This window comes from Anguilla anguilla, chromosome 11 (genome assembly GCF_013347855.1).
Source record: "Anguilla anguilla isolate fAngAng1 chromosome 11, fAngAng1.pri, whole genome shotgun sequence".
NCBI lineage: Eukaryota > Metazoa > Chordata > Actinopteri > Anguilliformes > Anguillidae > Anguilla > Anguilla anguilla.
In genome coordinates, this window is record NC_049211.1 from 8991763 (window position 1) to 9014606 (window position 22844).

At 46.3% G+C, this 22844-nt stretch overlaps 1 protein-coding gene across 1 annotated transcript in view; it reads right to left on the reverse strand.

Annotated features, from left to right (window-relative positions):
* The window catches only part of nphp4 (nephronophthisis 4), a 154343-nt gene that overhangs the window by 69359 nt on the left and 62140 nt on the right, over positions 1-22844 (reverse strand). Inside the window, exons 8-9 of the mRNA XM_035381236.1 lie at positions 18377-18552; positions 15934-16063 (exon numbers count right to left, since the gene is read on the reverse strand). Coding sequence (XP_035237127.1) covers positions 15934-16063; positions 18377-18552 — 306 coding nt within the window. The remainder of the gene's footprint in view (positions 1-15933; positions 16064-18376; positions 18553-22844) is intronic.

A 22844-nucleotide genomic window follows, 5' to 3' on the forward strand; every position in this document is an offset into this window, starting at 1 on the left:
AGCAAACAATGGGTAACAAGCAAAAAAATAAAATAAAATTCTAAAGTTTTCTCCTGCCTAAATAAATTAGTCTGCAGAGGAAAATGAAAAAAGGAAGCTCAGATGCGCTTCTCAGTGTGGAGTACCATTAAAAGACATGTGCAGAACTAATCTTTTCAAATTGCTGGTAGAGAGAGATGTTCAATTCCCTGCATGGACCGACTGAATTGGCCAGTGATGAGCATGTTGTCTGAAATAAGAGTACATTAATGGAAACATGCCTTAGACATCAGCATTCATTTGACTGGGCAGATCCCAAAGTTCTTTAAAAGGGCTGATAACATAAAAGTCTATAAATAGCATAATTTGCGATGTAGGCCTATTACCTCTAATATTATAGTAATTTAGACATGTTTTACCATTCTTACACAATTATCCCGAAAGTAAGAATGCAGCCTACTGCTACAGGAAAGCAGCCTGACTTATAATGCTACAGCTGCACCAGAGGAAGACAAGCATTAAGTAACATTAAACCACAACTGTGAATGTTCTATTGCTGTCAGGTTTTCTGCATTTCAATGATATATCACATGACAACACAAATAGGACACTGGCAAAAAACAAGCTTTGACACCAAGCCGAGCCTCACCAAGGGACTTCATCACATTCAGGCTACAATTTCCCAACATGAGACAAAACCTGAGCAAAACTTGTCTTTAACTTAGAATTACAAACAAACGCAAGAAGTGCAACTTCTTTCTTCCCAACACAATTTAGTAAGTTGGTCTTTAATGAACCCACTAAACAATAAAAAATGTACAAACTAATAATAATAATAATAATAATAAGTCACTGTTAAGGGTGCATGTTGACCAGTATCTGACTGGTGAATCTAAATTATGGAAGCCTGTTGCCTTCATAAAACTTTGACCATTATCACACGGATGAAAAATCTAGTTATTTGTCTTGAAAAGGTCTTTTATACTACACTTATAAACTAATTAAACAATAATTAAAGCACAACAAATGAAATACCTTTGATCTTTAATTGCCTTTGAGTTTGATTTTTTTTTAAACACAATTCTTAAATGACATGGATGCCAACACCATGTTTATGCCAAACAAAACACAACAGCACTCTGATATGCATTGAAACAGACATAAACTGTGCACTGCCTGGGACTAAACTGTCAAAGAATGAAACAAAGACATCCCTATACAAAGCAAGTGAAAAGATATCAATACTCCAGGCTGCTTATAGTCTGCTTTACCTATTTTTCATTTAAGAGTGTGTTTGCATGCCTGGAACTAAGAACAAATACTCAAAAGATACAGAGATTGTAAGAGTGCAAAGGTATTTCAACACCAGGTGCTGCTGCTCAATATATTTTATATACACATCACACTTTATAATCAATGATAATACATATTTAAATTATTTCTATAAAATATTTGAGATATGCAACATTTGCATTTAATCCTACTTAAAAAGGTACAGGTACCTTTTCTATTAAAAATTTTAATCAAGCAAGAGAAAACTTCATTCAGGTCATTTTGCGGGTGACATTCAAAACGAAGACCGGAAATTACCCTTCTACAGAGACTAGGAGCCAAAGACATGATCCAACAGGGAGGAACACAACTACGTCCGGTAACAGGCAGTGGATTATTACCAAAGCCGAGTGTGAATTTAAAACCCTATCCTGCTCTGCGTCTCCCTTTCCATTTACTCCTTCACAATCTACAACCAACAAGTGCGCCGCGCTGGTCAGTTTAATCCTCGTAAATCAAATAAGTAAATAAGAAAATACACCACAAGTGATTTCATTACACAGGACAGCGACGCGGTGGCTGGACTAGCTTTCACAGGCCCGGAGAGTTATGAGAGGCGTCGATCCATACCATAAGCCCCATAATCCATCATGCCTGTTGAGGGTGAGACTCTTTGAATCGGGGATCAGAGACATAAACTCATTCATTATTTACAGTGTTCTACTCTGCACAGGATGGATGGGCCTCTCAACAGAAGCTGAACATTTCTAAATAAGAAAGGCCCTTCCACATTACAGTTTTTGCCAGCAAGCCAGAAATGCAGATAAAAAAAAAATCATCCATTTTTTCAGTTTTTCTTCTTGGTGGGTGGGGGGGGGGGGGGGGAACAAAAATATAAACTGTTCTGGCACAAGGATTATCCACACTTCTTTTCATATGTGAAACCACGGAAAGAAGAAGACAGATGTTTCTCTGACATTTGCCCTTGGAAAAGTGATTGACGTTGAGAAGAGGACTGCAGTGCGTTCTCACCAGGCTTCTGACGTTTTAAGCTAATTGTAATATCATGCATTTCATAAGCTAAATCTGCTAGCAGATACAATTCAAATTAAAAGCACCCTATTCAAAAACAAAGAGGCGAGAAAAGCGAGCTTACTGGAACAGTAAACTTTGAGTGCGCTGGAGGCGCTATAACCTTGGTGAAATGTGATTAATCTTAAGTGCCTTCGTATTAAAATACGTACCCAGTTCTGTGCGCGCCATACAGAAAAGCACCTTCACGTCTTTAAAGCTTAATTAAATTTTTTTTTTTTTTTTTTCCTCGGAATTAAAAATGGCCTTGACCGGAGTGGAAAAATGTATGTTGAATTCTAAGCAGCCGTAAGTGCACCGAGAAGAAAGTCAAGAGCGAGACGCTAACAAAATACCTACAGCACAAAGAACGCAACAGCTGCGAAGAGCATCCAGAGCTATTCTCCGATCACAGCCTTTTCAAACTCCCGTTGGTTCTGAAGCAGAAGTGGAAAACGTGAAGTCTTCTGTACTTAAAGGGGACTTGTTTCTCATTATTAAAGAACTGCATTCTTGATCTGCAAAAGCTTGGAGGCAAACAGGCCTTTGTGCAACTTATTAGGCCACATGTTTAAAATTATAACTTTCTGTAAGAAAGACCTCTTGGGCATGATCATACCAGTACAAATGGCACCATTCCTCCACAACAGACACTGAAAAGGCAATCATTTCAATTAATAAGTTCTGTTGATACACGGAAAATCCCCAACCGTCAAACCATCACAGCGAATTCACAAACACAACGGAGCGCACGGCAAACATAAATCATGCTTTAATCACAAGGCTTACAGGCGTCACTGAGAGAAAGAAATCACACTCCCGAGATTAGCTCTGACGAAGGAGTCCACCGCGCTTCGGCACTGATTGAGTACATTTGGCAAAGGGAGCGGCTGAGCAAACCGAACAAAGCTATTTCTTTAAGACGCTACGGAGACCTGAAGCTCTCCGGGGCCCCCAATATGGATTTTCTCATTTTCAAATAAACCCAAAATAATAACAGGCGCAGATATCGAAGCCGCAACAACCCAAAGACAATAAGGTTTATCACAAAACCCTGCATTGCATTTTGCAATTTCATAACGCTGTACACAGCCAGTAGCAGCACCAGTACGCGTGACACAGGGAAATAAAGAGAAAAAAGGGACATATATCATAACCCCATTAGTCTATCAGAGGGTATGAGCGAGCTGGACCTGAATCTGGGGCACACAGGATCATTATACAACACATTATTCACAAAAATACATGCACACAGGCACAGAACGGAAACATGCACACGCCCACACATGCACGAGCACACACACGTACACGTGCTCGCACGAACACAGTGCGCTATTAAAATGTCTTTAGAACGTGGGACTAAAAAAAAGCACGCACACACACACACACGCACACACACACACACGCACACATACACGCACGCACGCACAAGCAGTAATTTCACTAGATGCCCACTTTTCTCCTCAACTAAACCAGCAGAGACAAGAGCGACTGTAGCATTTAACGCAGACGTGCCGAGAGGACTGTTTCATAACTGCCATTTCAGGCTTTCGTCAAATATACAGTACGGCCGTCAACCCATGTGACTCCACGCTAGCCTCGTGAGAGAATGACAAACTACGGTCTCCGACCACGCGCTCATCGGCAGCCGGTTCGCACGTTTAACGGAACTTTGTTCACAAACCCGTGAAGGCATCCGGGGCTAATGCTGTGGATATAAAGCACCGACTGCAAATAAAGCTCATCTCATTCGCCGCACACCGCAATTCCAGAGAGGAGACCGAGACAGGCCGCCTAAACGTCACGTTCCCCAAGCAATTCCCCCCCCGCTGCATGAGGAGGAGGTTCACAGATAATTACATCCATGAACTCTGGCATTCTAAGCAAGGCTACTTTATAATGCCTCTCTCTCCTGATGGCACTAGCCCCGCTCCCAGAGCCCCAACTTCACGCACGTCGCTTCTGGTCGACGGCAGTCTGAAATATCATCATAAACACGGCTGGCTTTTTCCGGGAGCGTTTCCGGCGCACATCTCCCTCGGCTGTAAGCTCCAGCTCGCTCGCCAGGGGCGCGGTTTTAGGGCCGCTCAGACGCCCTGCATGCGACAAACGGATCTCCCAAGACAACGGCCGCCCGTGGAAATCGTGCTGACCCGGGGAGCTCTTGACATTTAAAGGAGAGGCAAAACACATGCTCAGTGTACTGTACAAGCCAACATGTTCAGATGAATTATTTTCCCTATCTACTGGAGGGGGAGAAAAAATGCAATGATAAACTTTAGAAGTCACTGTCGTTAGAAAAACATTTATGTGCAACCGGACATTATGGTTAATTAATCAGAAGTTTGTGTGAAAGTGTTTGCACGCAGGCACGCATGCTTGCACGCATACACATACACACACACACACACGCACCCGCACCCGCACACACACACGCACACGCACACGCACACGCACACGCACACGCACCCGCACACACACACGCACACGCACACGCACACGCACACGCACACACACACACACGCACCCGCACACACAAACGCACACACTTCACAGTTCCTTTCCTCCTTTTTTTCTGGAAGGAACGGTGCTGTCACTACCGCCCTTATTCCAGACTTCCAAATCCAAATTTGGAAGTCCTCTGACGGGGATGACATCATCCATATGGGGATGAGAAAAAAGAAAAATCTCAGCCGTCAGTCACACCCAGATCTGTCACCTCCCCAGAAACGCCGAGGTGTTGGCGCCAATGCAAGAAAAGCCAATTAATTTATCACAGTGTGTAAAGACGTGTACCTGTTAGCACCCCGACGGTCCCGGTTAATAATAAGCCACGGCTGTGCTTCATTTGCATAGGTTGCTTCAGTCCTCATTCCCCTGGTAAGAGTCACCATATGAAAATGAGGATTCGATCCCTTGGGGTTAAGGTCTGTTCTTTGAATAACCGACGTTAAGAAAGTGTTAATACCGAGTGTTACCTTACGTACTAACGAGTCTGACGGCCGCTATGCTTAAGCCACAGAGTTGATTAATTAATGACGATGATTCGTTTTCTTTAAAAAAAAAAAAAAAACGAATTTCTTGACAAAATCACAATATGGTACATCTAAATGAAGTCCAGGATAACTTCTTGTCTCAAACTTCACTCACTCGTGCTGAGCACAGGCCATTAACAAGACACTCGTTTTACTTATAATTCAAATTTTTAATCATTCGGCGCATATGAGATAAATCAGGTTGACAAACTACAGATTCCAAGTTTCTCCTGTAAAGCACACCCGGCATTGTATACATCTCTAATGAAAAGACCCTTTTTTGGCACTACACAACAAGGCAAGCCGAAGCCAGGCACAGTATAACATCTGAGATACAGCCACTTCAAAAATGGGGGCTGTTCAGACCTCTAAGATCTTCCTAACTTTGGAAGTGAAGCCAAAATATACCAATCTTAAAGATTTAAATCCTTTATTGGAATGGTCACTTATATTACCACAGCCTTATTCTTCGAGGATACTCACATTTTTCATCCATAAATCTTAGTTTAAGGTAACAATCAAACAAGCAGTACGTCGAATATCATTACAACATTCTTTTTTTTCTGTCAGCCTTCCAAAGTATAACCTAGATCTCATTTTCAGTGACTTGATATATTTAGGATGTTTTCTCTTTTTTCTGGCCCTTCCTTCTATCTGTTCATTTTTCTTTCAAAATACAGCTAAGACCTGCCAAGTCTAATTTAAATAGTCCACCAGAGGATAATTTATCTCCTACAAACTTGAAAATTCAGATAATGTGAGCTTGTGCCTTTGCCTCTCTATCTACCCTGATAATCCAGTGTGGAACAGTGGGCACGATGTAACAAATTTGCGCATGTAACATACATACAACCTGCCTGTCATTGACAACACAAATAGGAAATAATCTGCTTCTGCCTACGAATGTTTGTTCTACTGTACACATGCACGCACTGTCGCATTTGCTTCAATATGTTCCTCCTTCTGAAATTAGCTTTCCTCAAAAACTCACTAATTTTAGATGGGCCCAGACATGTAGTTCTGGGGAGGGGGTGTATTTCCAGTTTTTTAATACATGGATATTGCGACTAGTTTCAGTTTCATGTGCGCCTTTGTTGCAATTGTGATAATAACAAAAATAATCAGTCTTTTTTTATAAGGAGCTTGAAAATGCATAATTATCTTTTAATTTTTATTACTGTTAATTACTTCCCGGTTCACACCCTGTTCAGTTGATGGATCAGTCCATAACTCAAGGTCTACTCCATTGTCTACATCAGCTAGCGGCAGCGGAGTAACACGTGGTTTGCTTATCAGCAACACAACGATAGATCGATCCAGCACTGAAATATGTTAGGGAGTGAGCCAGCCATTTTATGTTTGCTGGCTAACATTTCCGTCAATGATGTAGTGAAGCCATTCGGTGAGACAAATATGCAATAATAGAGGGAATCAGGAAGGGGGCAAATACTTTTACACAGCTCCGTAAACTGGCAGGAAAAATAAATGCGTAACCACTGAGGTCACTGCTTCAGTGGAAAGACAGTGACCTGGAATGTGACTTAGCTGGGACTTAAACTGTGACTAGTATTGTGACTGTGACCTGTGACTGTGACCTGTGACGGTGACTGTGACTGAGACTGTGACTGAGACTGTTAATGTGACTGTGAATGTGACTGGGACTGGGACTGGGACTGGGACTGGGACTGGGACTGGGACTGGGACTGGGACTGGGACTGGGACTGGGACTGGGACTGAGACTGAGACTGAGACTGAGACTGAGACTGAGACTGAGACTGAGACTAAGAATAAGACTGCGACGTGGACTGAGACTGAGACTGAGACTGTGACTGTGACTGTGACTTGGACTGAGACCTTCGCTCTGTCAGAGCACTCTTTCACGCAGCAGCGCAGCCCACCGGGGAACGGGCGCAAGGCTTCCATTAAACACAGGAATGCCCTCCTGCCAGCTCCTGTCCCAGGAAGGGGCGGAGCCTGGCGGTTAGCACCGTCAGGGTAAGACTCAATCCCGGGCTCGCACGGGGAGACTGATGCACTCAGTCTCGCGGCAGGGGGAAGGCTGACATTCATTTTAATTAGGAAGGCATTGTCTCCCCGCCCTAGTCTTCCTTATTTATTTAGAACACCCTGTGGGAGAGGCAGGAAAAAAACACACTCACACACCCTGGGGAGAAATTACCTCTTAGGGGTCAGCCTTCTATAAATACCTCCCCAATAAGAGGATAAACATACACTGGGTATAAATAAGCAATAACCCCCCCGCCGCCGCCCCCCCGCAACCCCCCCCCCCCCCACCACCGCCCTCCTCTCAAACAGAAAGCAAGCTCAAAAATGAAGAGCGCACACACACAGGGTTGTGAAAGGAGCCTGACAGCTCCCTCCCGCATTCTGTCGTTTGTGGGGGGGGGGGGGGCGAGGGAACGCCCAGCTGCCAACCGTCCACAAATGAGGGGGGGGGGGGGCATCTTTAAAGCAATGCAGTAATGAGTGCCTGCATGCAAGGCTCTCAGAAGCAGATTTTAGTCAGCAAACATCATTAAAGCCGCCAAGACGCGCGACTTGCAACTTGAAGAAAAGTCACTGAGAAACACCGGTTCGTACTCCGCATACCTGGCGGCGAGCCAATTAAAAACTACTCCAGAATGTCAGGCGGAAAAAAAAGACGTGCGTGCGTGCGTGCGCTCAGAATCCGTTAAAAAAAAAAACCAGGATGCGAGCTTGTCTTCTGTTCGCACGTCGCTTAGCCAATAGCCCTTTGGTAATCAGCTGCAAAATAAAATAAATAAATAAATAAATAGGAAATAAAATGGCTGAAACGAGAGCGCGCCCCTGAGCGAACATCTGAGCTGTAATTACTGAACCAGCGTTTGGGAGGAAACCAAGCAAACATTCAGCCCCAGTACACTTCCATTTAAAACAAGGCCAAGCAGCTGGGAAAAAAAACAGCACCTCTTCTCGCTCGTTCGGGGCTTCTTTCACTCTTACTGTGCTTCTTGCTTGGTTCGTTTGAAACGCCGTTCATTTGATTTTTTTTTGTTTTTTTGTTTTTGGAACAATTTTAATGAAGGGGAGAGCTTTCGTGACTAGTGATTTTTCACCCTCTCCGCGAAGCCAAGCCTAAAATCGGGTTGCCGTCGTGCGTCTGAAGAGGTTCTCCCTCGGCCCTTTGGCTGCGTTAGCGTGCAGCCAGAGCCGCAGCTGAGGGGTTAGCAGTAGCCAGCGAGCGGCGGCTGCTTCCTGTTCATCCGGACCCGGTAAAGGGCACAAAGCGAGGGGGGAAAAATGAGCTTCTGTTCAGATCAGCTTTTTGGGGAACCATAAAGGTCACTCATTAACGGCTGCTCTTTCCGAGCCGGTAACCCAACACGCCCGCGCCGCTGCCCACGGGGGGTTAAAGGTCAGGCGGGATTGGAAAGCACGCTCGCCGCCATTAGGGCCTTCTCCTTCCTCAGCACGCAGCTCTGCTTTAGCTGCGGCCCGTCCAGGCCAAGCCATGTCGCTGGTTCTGCTTCCACGGCAAAGTAAAACGCACACGAACGCACCGATGATCACCACCCGCCACTGTGCATACAGGCCATTACAACAAAATGCCTCAAAAAAGTAATCTCCTCGTTAAACTGGAATCGTAGGGTCCACTGATTTAAAACAAATCAACAAGCAGAAATAAAAGCAGGGTAAAGTCTATTGGATTCCCAGTTTATTTAACCACCTCACCCATTAAGAGGTCTCAGACGACCCCCCCCCCCCCCCTCCCCTCGGACTCATATTTTTCGCGACAGCGCCGTTGCCTGGCAATGGCGCCGCGGCACGTGCCAGCTCGCCCCGCGTGACTGCGCCCTCCTCTCCGCTGCTGGCAGCGAGCTGGGTGCCAGCCCAAACAGGCGCGCCGCACGAAGCCCGCACACCGCAGAGGCGCCCGTCACACGGGAAAGAGCGCCAGCCGGCGCCGCCGCCACCGGTGGAAAATAACACGGAGAGACGGCAAAGCCGCGCGGCGGGAGGCAGCGGGGCTCACCAACCTTCCGCCCCGCGCTCACCGACGAATCAAACGAGGAACAGCGGCTGATTTCTTTCTCTTCGCGTTAAAGTAAATCAAAAGGAAACGCAAATCAATGAGAGGGGGAAAAAAAAAGAAAAAGAACTTTTGCATTTTTTTAAGGCACTCTCGTTTCCTATTGCTTGTGCTCGCAGAGCGGAGTTTTCGCTGGTGGTTTTGCTTTTTGCAGTTCACTCCGCTTATTTCTGACTGAGTGAACTCGGCTTGTAAGGTTTATGGGCTTTCGATGTAAGGCTAACTGTCTCGGAGCGCTGAGAGCTAGCACAGATGGCCAGCGTTTCTCCCGCTCTACGCATCACAAAGTACAACTATGCAGAAAGCCCACGTCAAGAAGAGTAGTTCAACATTACTTAGTTTGCTCCAGTTGTGCCTCTGCTTTCATGCGTTGTCTACGCCAAGAAAGGAAAAGGAACTCTCTGCCTGATTTGTGGGGACCCTTCCTCAATCGGCTGATCCACAAAAACACTAGACAACCACACACAAACACTGGGAGCAATGTCAAACCACTCGCTGTCACTCACACGGATAGCAATTAGGAAACAATAACCCCAAAAATCCAGTAAAAACACTCTGCAGCAGACTCAGGCAAAAATGCAATCACACAATAATTTCATCCTAAATTAAGGACAAGCTTTATAATCAAATGATTTTACTGACAGGGAAATTGTCAGTGTGAATTCACTGACAGTTTAAAAACTCCAAAGCAGAGATGAACCGCATCCGTCAAAAAATAAATTAATTAAAAAGATGTTTGAGAGGGCAGACCATCGCTGGGAGCTTTTAGTTCTAATGCACATGCAGTAAGGGCATAAAGCAGATGCAAAACTAGTAACGTCAGTGTGGAACCGCATTTAATGTTCAACACCTCCTTCGTGTGAAAAGGTTGATAACAAAAAAGGAAAAGGCTAATGCTTTTGCAGCAGTAATTACATGTGAGTTAGTAACAAATGTATTTTGTTGCACTTCAAATTCTGCACTTAATGAAAGCAAGTTTGAAGCATAATTTAAGCGCTCGGGTCAAAAGGTTGCTGTTGGAATCGGACAAAGAGAGCAAAGAGTTGAAGGCGATGCAGCAAAACAGTTTTTCCCAGTGAGAGTGTTTCTGGGTTAGCTGCTTCCTCAGAACCAGAGCCCCACGGGCTGAGGCACCGCAGGTTCAAGCCCCGGCAACATCATTAGCCAATAGGGACCGGGAGCCCACGGGTTAGCAGCTGTCACCTGTGAGTGATGGGCCTGTCCTCCAACCGCGAGCTCTCCCAGCAGCGCTACTCCCAGGGGAGCACTAGCGCTACCAGCTCAGGACCCAGGTAGCATAGAGGTAACTTAAAAGGCGCAATTGGCAATTTCGAAGTGGGGGGGTGAGGGTGTGGGGTGGGGGGGGTACTGGGGCGAAACCCTTATAAAAGCGCACGTATCTGGTATTTCTTCGAAAAGCACCCTGTCAGATTTTATTATTTGCCGCATTCCCAGGAACGTGAACCTTGACCTTGCGTGACACCCACAAAGCTGTCACTCGCTCTGATTTTTTTTTCACCCTTGACCCAAAGAGAAAACAAACAATCCCAGTCACACTGACCATAACTCCGCTCTCACCCCCGTTTCAAACTGTCAGGCAGGGGCAGATGCTGTAAAGGTCACACACACACACACAGCAGCAGCGCTTACAACGGCATTACAAATGAAGACATGTTTAATATAAGGGGCAGTTAGCTCTGCGTACTCAGACCGAGTGAATTACGTGGGCATTACCAACGTCATTGTCATTACCTCATTGTAATTACATCGTTGGATCAATGTACACCCCGAATGGCAAATGGAACAGCCGTCAGTCGACAGAACCCAATCAGTGCTAGATTAAGAACTCCCAACTTAGCTTCCACCGGAACGGAAGTCTGAATGAAACATGGCTTATTTCTCCCACTTCTTTCAGTACATTACAATTAAGAAAGCAAAGAAAATAAAAAATTCTTCAGGCGTTGAAGACGGCATGCTTGGATTACATTTCACAGCAAATCGATGTCCTACTGTTTTTTTTTTTTTGTCCACAGAACAGCTCCATCTACTGGCCAATTCTATCTGAGATTTCCCCAGTGCAACTATCAACTTTTTATTTTTTGGGGGGAAGGGGAGTGTATGGACCTGAATTTTTTCATCTAAAATTTGTTTAAGATGTTTCTAGGCGTGATGCTCATTTCTGTGTGGGGAGGGGTGGGTGTGGCTAGAGAGCGTATGGTGGGATCAGGTTTCAGTTGAGAATTTGTGCATAACAAGTTATTGCAATGGTGGAGGTTAAGAACCACAAGAACAAAGAAGCAAAATGGCAAAACCAAAACCAGAAGTTCAAAAATCAAAGTCAACTTTGGAAATGCTTTTCCTCAATGTGACAGCTATAAAAAAAAACAGAGATATAAATATAAAAACAGCATAAAAACTAATACAAAATATAATAACAGAGGTGAATGAGCAAGGTTGAGGATGGAGGTAGAGACTACAATATGGCACAGCCTCTCCCTTGCCGATAAAATTCACAACCCTGCTGGGCCCAATAAGGGTGCTTGGGGGGCGCGGAGGGGCATGGATTGATGATCCGGGCATCTTAAAGACTCGCTCGTAATCATTTCTGCAGCATTAGCAAAGTCGTGGCTCTGCTTTGAACCTGATGGGAGGTTCCCTCGTGAGGGTGAGCTTCGATCACAGCGCTGAAGTATCGCTGCTGGGGGATCGAGAGCTCCCCGCGGCCGTGGCCTTCACTACAGGAGCTGGCACACGATTCATATTCCAGGGGAGACTCCTTGTCCAAATGTACGGGGTGTCACTCCTGAACCCCAACAGTAATTGAGGCCTCAGAGGATAATGGGCCTTGTAAGATCCCTATGAAATATTTAGGTCCCGCGGCAGCGAGTCAAAATCATCTACCCCCCCCCCCCACCCCCCAGGGTCAAGGTGGACGCTGCGAAGCAATGCCCCATCTTCAAAGCTCTCCTTTTTCACACAGACAGAGCGCTGCGCCTCGTTCGCCGTTGCCAGATTGTGTGCGTTTAATAAACCTCAGACTGACCGGTCTGTCCGAAGTGTCACAATGAACCACCCAATTCAGTTTCTGAAAGGCTAATCCCCTGGAGCGCGAGCTGTCAAAAGCCAAACCTACCTGAAGCTATTTCCACTTCATTTAAAGCACATAACACCAGCACTCACCGGCCAAAGTAAGTGAACAAGCTTGTGTGTGGGGTGCGTGAATACACAAAGCGACTCACAAAGCTACTTAAATATTCATGTTTTATGTTTATGGGAAAACAATTACAGTGCAGTGCTTTGGTCCGCCATTTTGCTTTCTTGAAGCCCGGGCCATGCTGCAGGCAGATATATCAATAACACGGTGGGGATGGAGGATTTTGCTTTCTCCTGCTAAGGGGGATCAAAGACAATTTGTCTAGATACTCTGTTAGGAAGTATCTCTAAAAATAGTAGCCCACCTCCCCCCCGCCTCCCATGCACCAGCAGCCTACCTGACACGGCATGGAAATACAACCCATTAATGTTTCAGGGCCTTATTCAGGTCAGCCACACTGCTAGGCCCCGAAAACAGCGCACCCCCCACCCGCCACGATTAGTCACAGACACGAGACAGCGCTGCGTCTCACTCCGGCAGACACAGCCCATCAGCCGGCATGCGCCAGACACCTGCGAATAAAATCAGGCGGCTGTTTCGCCCTCGTTTCTCCTCTCTCTCTCTCTCTCTCACTCTCTCTCTCACTCTCTCTCTTTCTCATTCTCTCTCTCTCTCTCTCTCTCTCTCTCTCTCATTCTTTCATTTTCTCTCTCTCTCACTCTCTCTCTTTCTCATTCTCTCATTCTCTCTCTCTCTCGCTCTCTCATTCTCTCTCTCTCTCTCTCTCTCTCTCTCATTCTCTCTCTCTCTCTTCCTCTCCCTCTCTCCCTCTCATTCTCATTCTCTCATTCTCTCTCTCTCTCTCTCTCTCTCCCATCGCACTTCCGCTTCATAAAGCGTTCATTCTGTTCGGGGGGGGTGGGGGGGGGGCTCTCATTTATATTTTTTTGGAATCTCAAGAAAGAGGAAAAAAAGGGGGGACATAACGGGGGCCTTACACGAGACTCCGACAGGCCGCTGGCTACAGCGCCGTCCGTCCGTCAGTCAGACCGTACCGACCGTGGCACAAAGGCGCTGTCGCACAGCGCTTCACGGGGAGCGCTTCACAGAAACAATACCACTTCCTGTGGAAACACCATGAAGGGAGGAAGAAAGATGCTTTGGCAACGGGAGCGCAAAAGCGCCCTGAACGCTCAGTTTGTGAAGGCGACGGGACACGCTTAAACTGCGCTGGTCTCTGGCCCGAGAGATATCCTGATGCAGCACCTCCCAACTCGAAATTGACACCCCCCCCCCACCCCCCCACCTCACCTCTGATCTGCCACAGCCGGCACTTTGCTCTCCAAAATGAAAATGAGTGACGCATTGCTTTTGTTTAAAAAAAAAAAGAATCATGCGGTTTTACCCACAATTCTTCTGATATCACACAAAACATTGGCAGTCAAAAAAAATGTGAAATTTAAGTAAGCCCTTTAAGGCCTCTCCATCTCTCACACTGGCTCTTATGTGGTGCTATTTGACATTATTACAATGGGACTTTATACTGTAATGAATGGCCAATGTTCTGCCTAGTCATTTCTTTGGACCGCACCAGTGGGTAAGCATAGCATGTTAATAGCCTGACCTGCTGTGGCATGCAAAAATTACTCCCACACCTGGTAAACTACCAGGTAAACTGCTTAATGCAGTCAAATGCTGCCATCTCTCTGTAAATAACCATCCTTATGATACGCATGTTGTGTGTGTGTGTATCTAAGCGGTCGGTCGCTGCCAGGATCCGATTCAAAGCCCTGACCCTTGCCTACACTGCTGCCAACAGGACAGCCCCCATCTACTTGCAGGACATGACTCAATTCTATGTGCCTGCTCGACCACTCCGCTCTGTGGCAGCAGGGCGTCTTGTAACCCCTCCCACCCGCCCAAAGGGATCACAGAGCTTCTCCACCCTAGCTCCCCAGTGGTGGAACGAACTCCCCGTCCCTCTCCGAACCTCCCCCTCACTATCCATCTTCCGCCGTGGCCTGAAGACTCATCTCTTCAGACTATACCTAGAATAACCTCCACCACGGTGTATTTAAAAAAAAAAAAAAAAAAACCTTTTTCCCTGTCACTTGTTACATGTTGCCCCATCCCTGCACTTCTGGTAAATTGTATTTGTCCTAATACTGTAGCTTATTCTTCTGCCTAGTTTGGCTTTGCAGATGTTAGACCAGGATAGTGTTCATTGTTCTCGGCTAGAAATAGCTGTACAAAATAAGTAATTGTACCTTACTGAACCCGTGTTCAGCAGTTGTCTACGATCATGAAAATGCACTTTTTTGTACGTCGCTTTGGATAAAAGCGTCTGCCAAATGAATGTAATGTAATGTGTGTGCGTGCATGTGTATGCGTGTCTGTGTCTGTACGTGTGTGTGCGTGCGAGTATGTGTCTGTGTGTGTATGTGTGTGTGTGCGCAAGTATGAGTGTCTGTGTTTGTACGTGTGTGTGGGAGAGTATGTGTGTCTGTACGTGTGTGCGTGCGAGTATGTGTGTCTCTGTGTGTATGTGTGCGCAAGTATGTGTGTCTGTTTGTACGTGTGTGTGTGTGTGTGTGTGAGTATGTGTGTCTGTGTCTGTATGCGTGTGTGCGCGCGAGTATGTGTCTGTGTGTGTGTGTGTGAGTATGTGTGTCTGTGTCGGTATGTGTGTGTGTGTGTGTGTGTGTGTGTGTGTGTGCGAGTATGTGTGTCTGTGTGTGTGTGTGTGTGTGTGTGCATGTGTGAGTATGTGTGTGTGTGTGAGTATGTGTGTCTATGTCTGTACATGTGAGTATGTGTGTGCGTGTGTGTGTGCGAGTATGTGTGTCTGTGTGTGTGTGTGTGGGTGCATGTGTGAGTATGTGTGTCTATGTCTGTACATGTATGTGTGTGTGTGTCTGTGTGTGTGTGTGTGTGTGTCTGTGTGTTTTCCCCTCCCCGTTTTGCTTCTCTAGCTTCCCTACATAGCGCCCATATCTGAGCAGTTAGAAGCGTCTGCAGTAGATAAGGGCACCGAGGCAGAGCAGCAGATCCCCGCCATTTCATTTGCGCGAGGATAAAAGCCATTGGGTTTTATGGCTCTTTTGGGTGCGGACTGGGAGAGGGGAAGAGCGAGACAGAACCCAAAGCTGAATAAATCCCACAAGATTGGATCTGGGCTGCACAGCTGCCGGGAATCACATATTCACCCTTTTTTACTTTGGAGAGCGTTTATTTACTAAGGTTGGCTGGCCAGAGACACCTCTTTAATTTCCTCTGGGAAAACGCCGGTGAGAAACACTGACCCCCGCAGGACAGGAGAGGCCTCGCGGGGGGGGGGGGGGGGGATGTGCGTGTGGAGAGGGAGGGGCTGTTCGGCGGCTCTCGGATCCCGTGCACCCGAGGCCCCCTACCTTGGCGTCCGTACTGACGGGAGCGGAGAAGACGTACTCCAGGAGGAAGACGATGGCGAAGGCCGGGTGCTTCACCATCTCCTTCAGCTGCAGACGGCTGCGCAGGGCCAGGACCTGAGGGGCGGGCGAGCTGGAAGGAGGGAGGGAGGGAGGGGGGGAGAGAGAGAGAGAGAGAGAGAGAGAGCTTCAGAGCGGGCTAGCGGTACACAAACCCCCTTTACTTGTTCCATTTCCACAGTCACACTCTCCTAGATTCATTTAGAGTCTTTCGGGAGGGCAGGGATTCCTGGTTTCACATTTTACGGAAAGCCTTCGCACTGATAAACTGAAGCATTAACGAGCGGTAGTTGGGCTTGCATCCGCGCTCACACATCAAAGCCCGTCGCACAGCCTTGTTCGAAACACACCGAGGACTGCGAAACAAGGTCGGGCAAACAAGTTTCTCGACAGTCTCCGGATTGCCCCAAGAGACGGGAACTGACAAGTGCTTCTACACCGCGTGGCAGCGGAGTAGCATGTTTGCTTCCCGGGTAACGGCATAATTGCCAGCTACGTGCTCCTATTCATAACGCCGCTTTCGAACGCGGCAATACCGACGGGGCCGACCCAAGAATTCTCTCTCTCTCCGTCCGTTCCAAAAAACGCAAGAGAGCGCGGGGCGGTCGCGCGAGAACGAGGAAACGCATCACGGATAATTTATTACGCTCCAGCAGGACAATCGCTCTTTAATACGTAACGTCTAATAATAGTTTCTGCCACCGGCGCTGATGCAGCGGTGCTTTTCGCAGTCACGGTAACGGCTGGTCCAAAAAAAAAAAAAAAAAAAAAAAATGAAGTGCTTCTGAACTGCATTGTTTGCTGCTGGAAGGTGGTAAAAAACTTACGGCTATGATTGTTCTAGTGCCATGTGCTGCGTTGTGCATGCTTTGTATATAGCTCCCTTACGGATTACATTTTCTCCCGCACTCTTTTGGCACACAGGGGAAATTTGCTAAGACCGCGGCAAATCACCGAGATTGTCGAAAAATGCACCTGTGGGGTGTTTTTTTCTCCCCCCCATAAACTCAACGTCGAGCGAATACGATCGAAACAGCGGAGTCGCGGGTGGCTTGGCAAAAAGGCACAAAGGTATAAACCGTATAATGAGGGGCTCGTAACACCCGTAAGGGGAAGCAGCCGTCTGCATTGCAGGCCAGCCGTGTGCGCAACGAAATACGACACAATGAGCGCGCTGCACAAGCGGACAGTGAAGAGAACATATTGGCCATAATTACGCGCACTAGGAGCCGGTGCGTGTAGTTATGGCCAATTTGTTTCACCTTACATGGGTCACACGCCATGTTATCATCCATTATTACACGGACGTCTTACAACAAACGGATCCGAATGAAACCGGTCTGGTAGCTAACGTCTGCGTTTTTAAAAAAGCGCTACGTGCAACCTCCCAGAGTTTTCGCGCTTCGGAATAACAAGACTGGAAAAGGAGCAACGATGCACGACGGCTGCGAGCGGGCATCGTTTTTGAGCGTGGCCGACGCACCCACGGGACAGCACCTGACCAGAAACACGTCAATAAGCATTAGTTCTGGATCCAGATCCTGGAAATGGAAAACATGTCACATTTAAATTAAGCCACTGCTTTGCAAATGAACGAAGCATACCGATATATAACTTAAAACACACTTCCCAGGAGAGGTTTAAGTGGTTTTATTTAGAAATACACGACACCTGTAAAACATTGTGTATAGTTATTTGTTTAATGGCGCCACTTTGTTATTCATCTTTATTTGACAATGGCTTAAGGTCGATTCATTGCACTATGCATATTTTTCACTGACATTAATGGACTTTTTCTGCAGCCCTTTTAAATGTTTTTGTTTTTTTTAAGTGAAAAATAAAATGCATGCAGGCCAATTGATATAGCTTTACCATTATTCATTCATAAAGCTGGACATGTGCTTCTGGCCAAGAGCCCAGTTCCCTAACAAATGATGCACTGAACTAAGACTGTCTCTTAATATCATAGAGAAAAGCTAGGCCCTCTGCCAATGGAGGTCACGGCAAGTAAATAAGTAAATAAATACAAATACCACAGTGCTAGCATTCAAATGTAAATGTAAAGTTAAGCACAGCTGTACACATGTAGAGCCATGGTAGTCATGCATGAACTGAAACCAGCAATCCAGGCATGCGTTACGTTCGTGCAGCAGCAGTCATGCATAAACAACATTAGCAGCACAGAGTAGCGTAGCTAAGTTGTATCCTTGCCCGCACTTTTAGGAATCAGGTGTTTTTAAGAGGAGAGGAATTTCGTCCTTACTGCACGGCAGTGGGCTCTCCCTCTCCCTCCCCCCTGTGGTGTGCCCTCCCTGCCCTGTGAGATGAGGCAGGGAGAGCAGAGAGATTTGGGGGCACAGGCAGGTGCGGGGAGGGGGTCACACACCTGAGCCTGCTGAGGGAGCCCCGTCTGAAGCTGCCGCTCCGGCCCCTGCCCCCCTCCGCCTCCGGCTCCACCACCACCACCTGCGGCCTCTCCAGGAACCCCCAGCCGTTGTGCACCCCCACGTGCAGCCTCCGCTCCTGAATCACCACCGAGTTCCCGTCCGGATGCCAGTTCTTCTGTGGACAGACACGAGCAGGAGAGAGGGGGAGCAAGGGTTAGGGAGAGAGGGGAGGGGGGGGATAGAGAGAGAGGAAAAGGGAGAGGAGGGAGAGTGATAGAGAGACAGAGAAACAGAGAGAGAGACAGAGATGGACAGGGAGAGATGAGAGAGAAAGAGAGAGGGTTGGATAGGAAAGGGGGGTGAGGGACAGTGAGGGAGGACTTGTTACTTCAAGACAAAGGGAAGAAAAACTCCACATTTTCACATTTGTTGCAGCCCCATAGGCTACTTTAAGACCTTGCTGTGCACTGGACTAATTGTGCCATAAACACAACATAATTTCCTGCAGAAAACACTTTCCAACTACAAAAAAAAAAAAAAAACAGATACACCAAACAGCGGAAGTATCTGAGTGGCCAAGGAATGAAATCTGACTCCAAAATAATGTTTTAACCTCTCCTCTGTGCTAGCAGTTATACGTAGAAGAAGACTGCAAGTGATCCGCCAGTTGAGTGGCTCTACACGGATGTGCCTCTGGTGTGTAAAGCCTGCATAAATACAATTGTGTTTCTCGCTATGGCATTCGTTCACAGGCAAGTGACTACGGGGTGCAGGTATCCTGAGTTCCGTGTGCATGTTAGTCAAACTGTAATGCATAAATGAATAAATGAATTTATTGTACAGTGTTTTCAATAATGGCAATATACAATGGTGCAAAATGTGTGAGTAGTGGACTGACTATATGCAAATGGCACACGGGAGACCATGCTGACAGGTCTCCTCGAACCATTCCACTTGTCTCCTTATATACCCAAGGATTATTATTTAAAAACCCAAGACATCAAATAAAGACACAATCATTATAAAACAGTACATTATAGATCCTGCCTGTCCAGTCTCTTCAAGCCTATCCAACAGCGTACACGTTTGTGAGTACAGCTGGGTGCTGACCGGTTCACTTTTGAATGGAGTTCCTAGATCTTTAGTCCATTCCCACTGTACACCATCAAAGACGCCAACTTAAGGCTTATATAATGCCGATCCGGTAGAATGTCTTTTCATCAAACCCCGCCGACTCCCTGTCGGCTCAGTAAACACAGTCTCTTCCTTTGGGGGTCTGATAAGAGGCGCACTTCTCTAAAACCACTCCGCAAAATCATATCACATTTCAAGATGAGAACGTGTTTTTTTTTTTTTCATCCCTCCCATGAAAAGCGCAGCCCACTGATTTATCCGTTATTTCATATTTAGGCCAACAGAAACCGACACGGTTTTCCAGCGTATACACTCACAGCCTGTATTCTCTGGATTTGCATAGTATTCATAACCCCTGTGCACCAAAGCCCACACAGAGAAGCATAACTGAGTAGTTACCATGACTATCACAGGTAATAAAAATGAATAAATAAATACACAATGTCCCACGGTGGCGTGTATTTTCAGATCGCCTCCGTGACTGTGCGCAGGACGTCACGACGGCCCGTCCTCCGTGCTTTCAGGGCGCGTTACGGGCTGTTTAAACTCAAAGCGACGGCTCGGCGTTTGCCGTAAAACATCGGCGGTTTCGTTACCGGGGAGACGCAAACGACGCATCCGCGAACAGGCTCCGGGCGAATAGAGCAGCGATCTAACGGAGGCCGTCTCTGAGACCGCCAGCCAGGGCTGCTCCTTCTGTTCCCCGGCTTCCATTACGCCCAATCTAAACCCAGCTCCACGTCCTCCCACTTCTCCCCAATCCAATTAGCGTATCAGCTGTGCGTCCGTATTTAAAAAGGCAGCCGGAGAGAAGATGCCGTGTGTATCCCTCTCCCAGAACTATTCGAATCACTGTCACAATAAGCACATCTGATGCACTTCTTCAAGGCATATTTAAGAACCGAAGGAGATGTAATGAAATGTGCATGTAAACAGGACAATTAGATTCATACTCATAGAGTCACATGAACAGCATGATGCATTATGGAATATATACTTTGTGATACAATTACTAGTTAAGACGCACCGCTATCACACACTGTAACAGAGGAAGAGAACACTGTAACAGAGGAAGAGCACACTGTAACAGAGCAAGAGCACACTGTAACAGAGGAAGAGCACACTGTAACAGAGGAAGAGCACACTGTAACAGAGCAAGAGCACACTGTAACAGAGCAAGAGCACACTGCAACACAGGAAGAGCACACTGCAACACAGGAAGAGCACACTGCAACACAGGAAGAGCACACTGTAACACAGGAAGAGCACACTGTAACATAGGAAGGGCACACTGTAACACAGGAAGAACACTGTAACACAGGAAGATCACACTGTAACACAGGAAGAGCACACTGTAACACAGGAAGGGCACACTGTAACACAGGAAGAGCACCCTGTAACACAGGAAGAGCACACTGTAACATAGGAAGGGCACCCTGTAACACAGGAAGAGCACACTGTAACACAGGAAGGGCACACTGTAACACAGGAAGAGCACACTGTAACACAGGAAGAGCACACTGTAACATAGGAAGGGCACCCTGTAACACAGGAAGAGCACACTGTAACACAGGAAGAACACCCTGTAACACAGGAAGGGCACCCTGTAACACAGGAAGAACACACTGTAACACAGGAAGAGCACATGCATCCTCTGACAGCCATGCAGCCAGCCACTTTTCACTCCATCCCATGTACTGTACACAGTTAGTAGGTACAACCCAGGGCAACTCTCAGTGACCAATTATGTGGCACAGTCAGCACAGCCACAGTAGAAATGGGATTCTTAATGAGGGTACATCACTGTGCTGAGAGCGGTGCTTTAACTGGATACACCACATGGGAGCACCCCCATCTGCACAAACACAGTGGACGGACCCATCAGGACAATGTGGGTAGATGTAAAATGCCTGACCTGAATACTGACAAAGCCATGTGCCAACCGACTGGCAGAGTACCCACTATTCAGCTTGAGCTCCTGGAGCCTTCACAGTGCTACTGAGGACACACAAGAATTTGGCTTTTGTTTCAGCCCTGTAGCATCGTGGTTTTGGCTCCTTTCTCAGGGAAATGCTGTAACATGTGCTCGAGATTTCGACTTCAGCCTAACATCCCTTGTCTACAGCCCCGGTTCGCTCCAACATACAGATTTGTTCCCTCGCTTTCCACAGATAAATAGCTAGCATCACGGCTGGTGTCGAGACCGGCAATTTTTGGCGTGCAAAGGGCAGCTAGAGTAGGTAATTTCAAACAAGTTATATTTGAAACAATCTCTCAAACAGAAGGGCGGACTAAATGACTTCACAAAGATGACAGAGGAGACTATATTTTCGTTAGTCATGTAATAATGGACAAACTGCTCAAGCTGCTTGTCAGTCAAGCAGTAATAACTAAACTTTTCAGGATAATTACTTCACTGTGCGTGAGTGGTTGCCAAACACATCCCTTACACCAGATTTCTTCCTAATGAAAAAAAAAAGCCTTTTGGGAATTCTTTTTGTGATGAAATCCCTAAAACAAAAAAAAAAAAACCTTCCATTACACACTATACATTTAGATGTACAGATGTCTTGAATTTAAGATAAACACACATTCAACTTAAATGCTACTGTGAAACAGCAGTTTTTGCGAATACTCTGATAAGCATATAGACCAGTTTTTGCCCGGTAAATGAAATGACAGGACAGCCTATAGGCCTACACACGGCAAAAACGACATCTGGGCAGGAGCTGTCCATGGTGCTGACGTCACAAGTTTTGTTTGGGAACTGGACCACTCTGAGGCCCCAGGTTCAAAAGAGTGCTGCTAATACATGAAAATCAAATGTAAAGGGTCTTCACAAACAGCATTACGCTTTGTTTTTTAAAAGCCCTTCTTCAAAGTATAGAGTTAATGGTCTGAAATGTATTCATTTTGGTAATGTTAAACAACAGATAAGATGTGTTTGTTAAGCAACTTTCTTAGTATTATTTTCATGCTGAAGAGCAAAGTCTAGTGCTTCCATTCACACTTTAACTGAAACTACAAGGAGAGACTTTAAATTTTAATACAATTGTTGGGAAAGTTACGATACAATTTGAATAGACTGATGAAGTGATACATGCATTTTCAGCATTCTTCCACAGCTTAAACTACACATTTGAAATGAAAGGATCCTTTTGAAATGCAAATGAACTGGATTAATGTATGAATAAGAAAGTAAAGAGCCCCTTTGGAACATAACTGTGGTAAATGAAGAGAAACTGAAAACTGTCCAATGTTAATGCTTATTTTCTGTTCTTGCATAAAGTAAATGTAACACAACAACTTAAAATTACAGGCCAACAATTATGT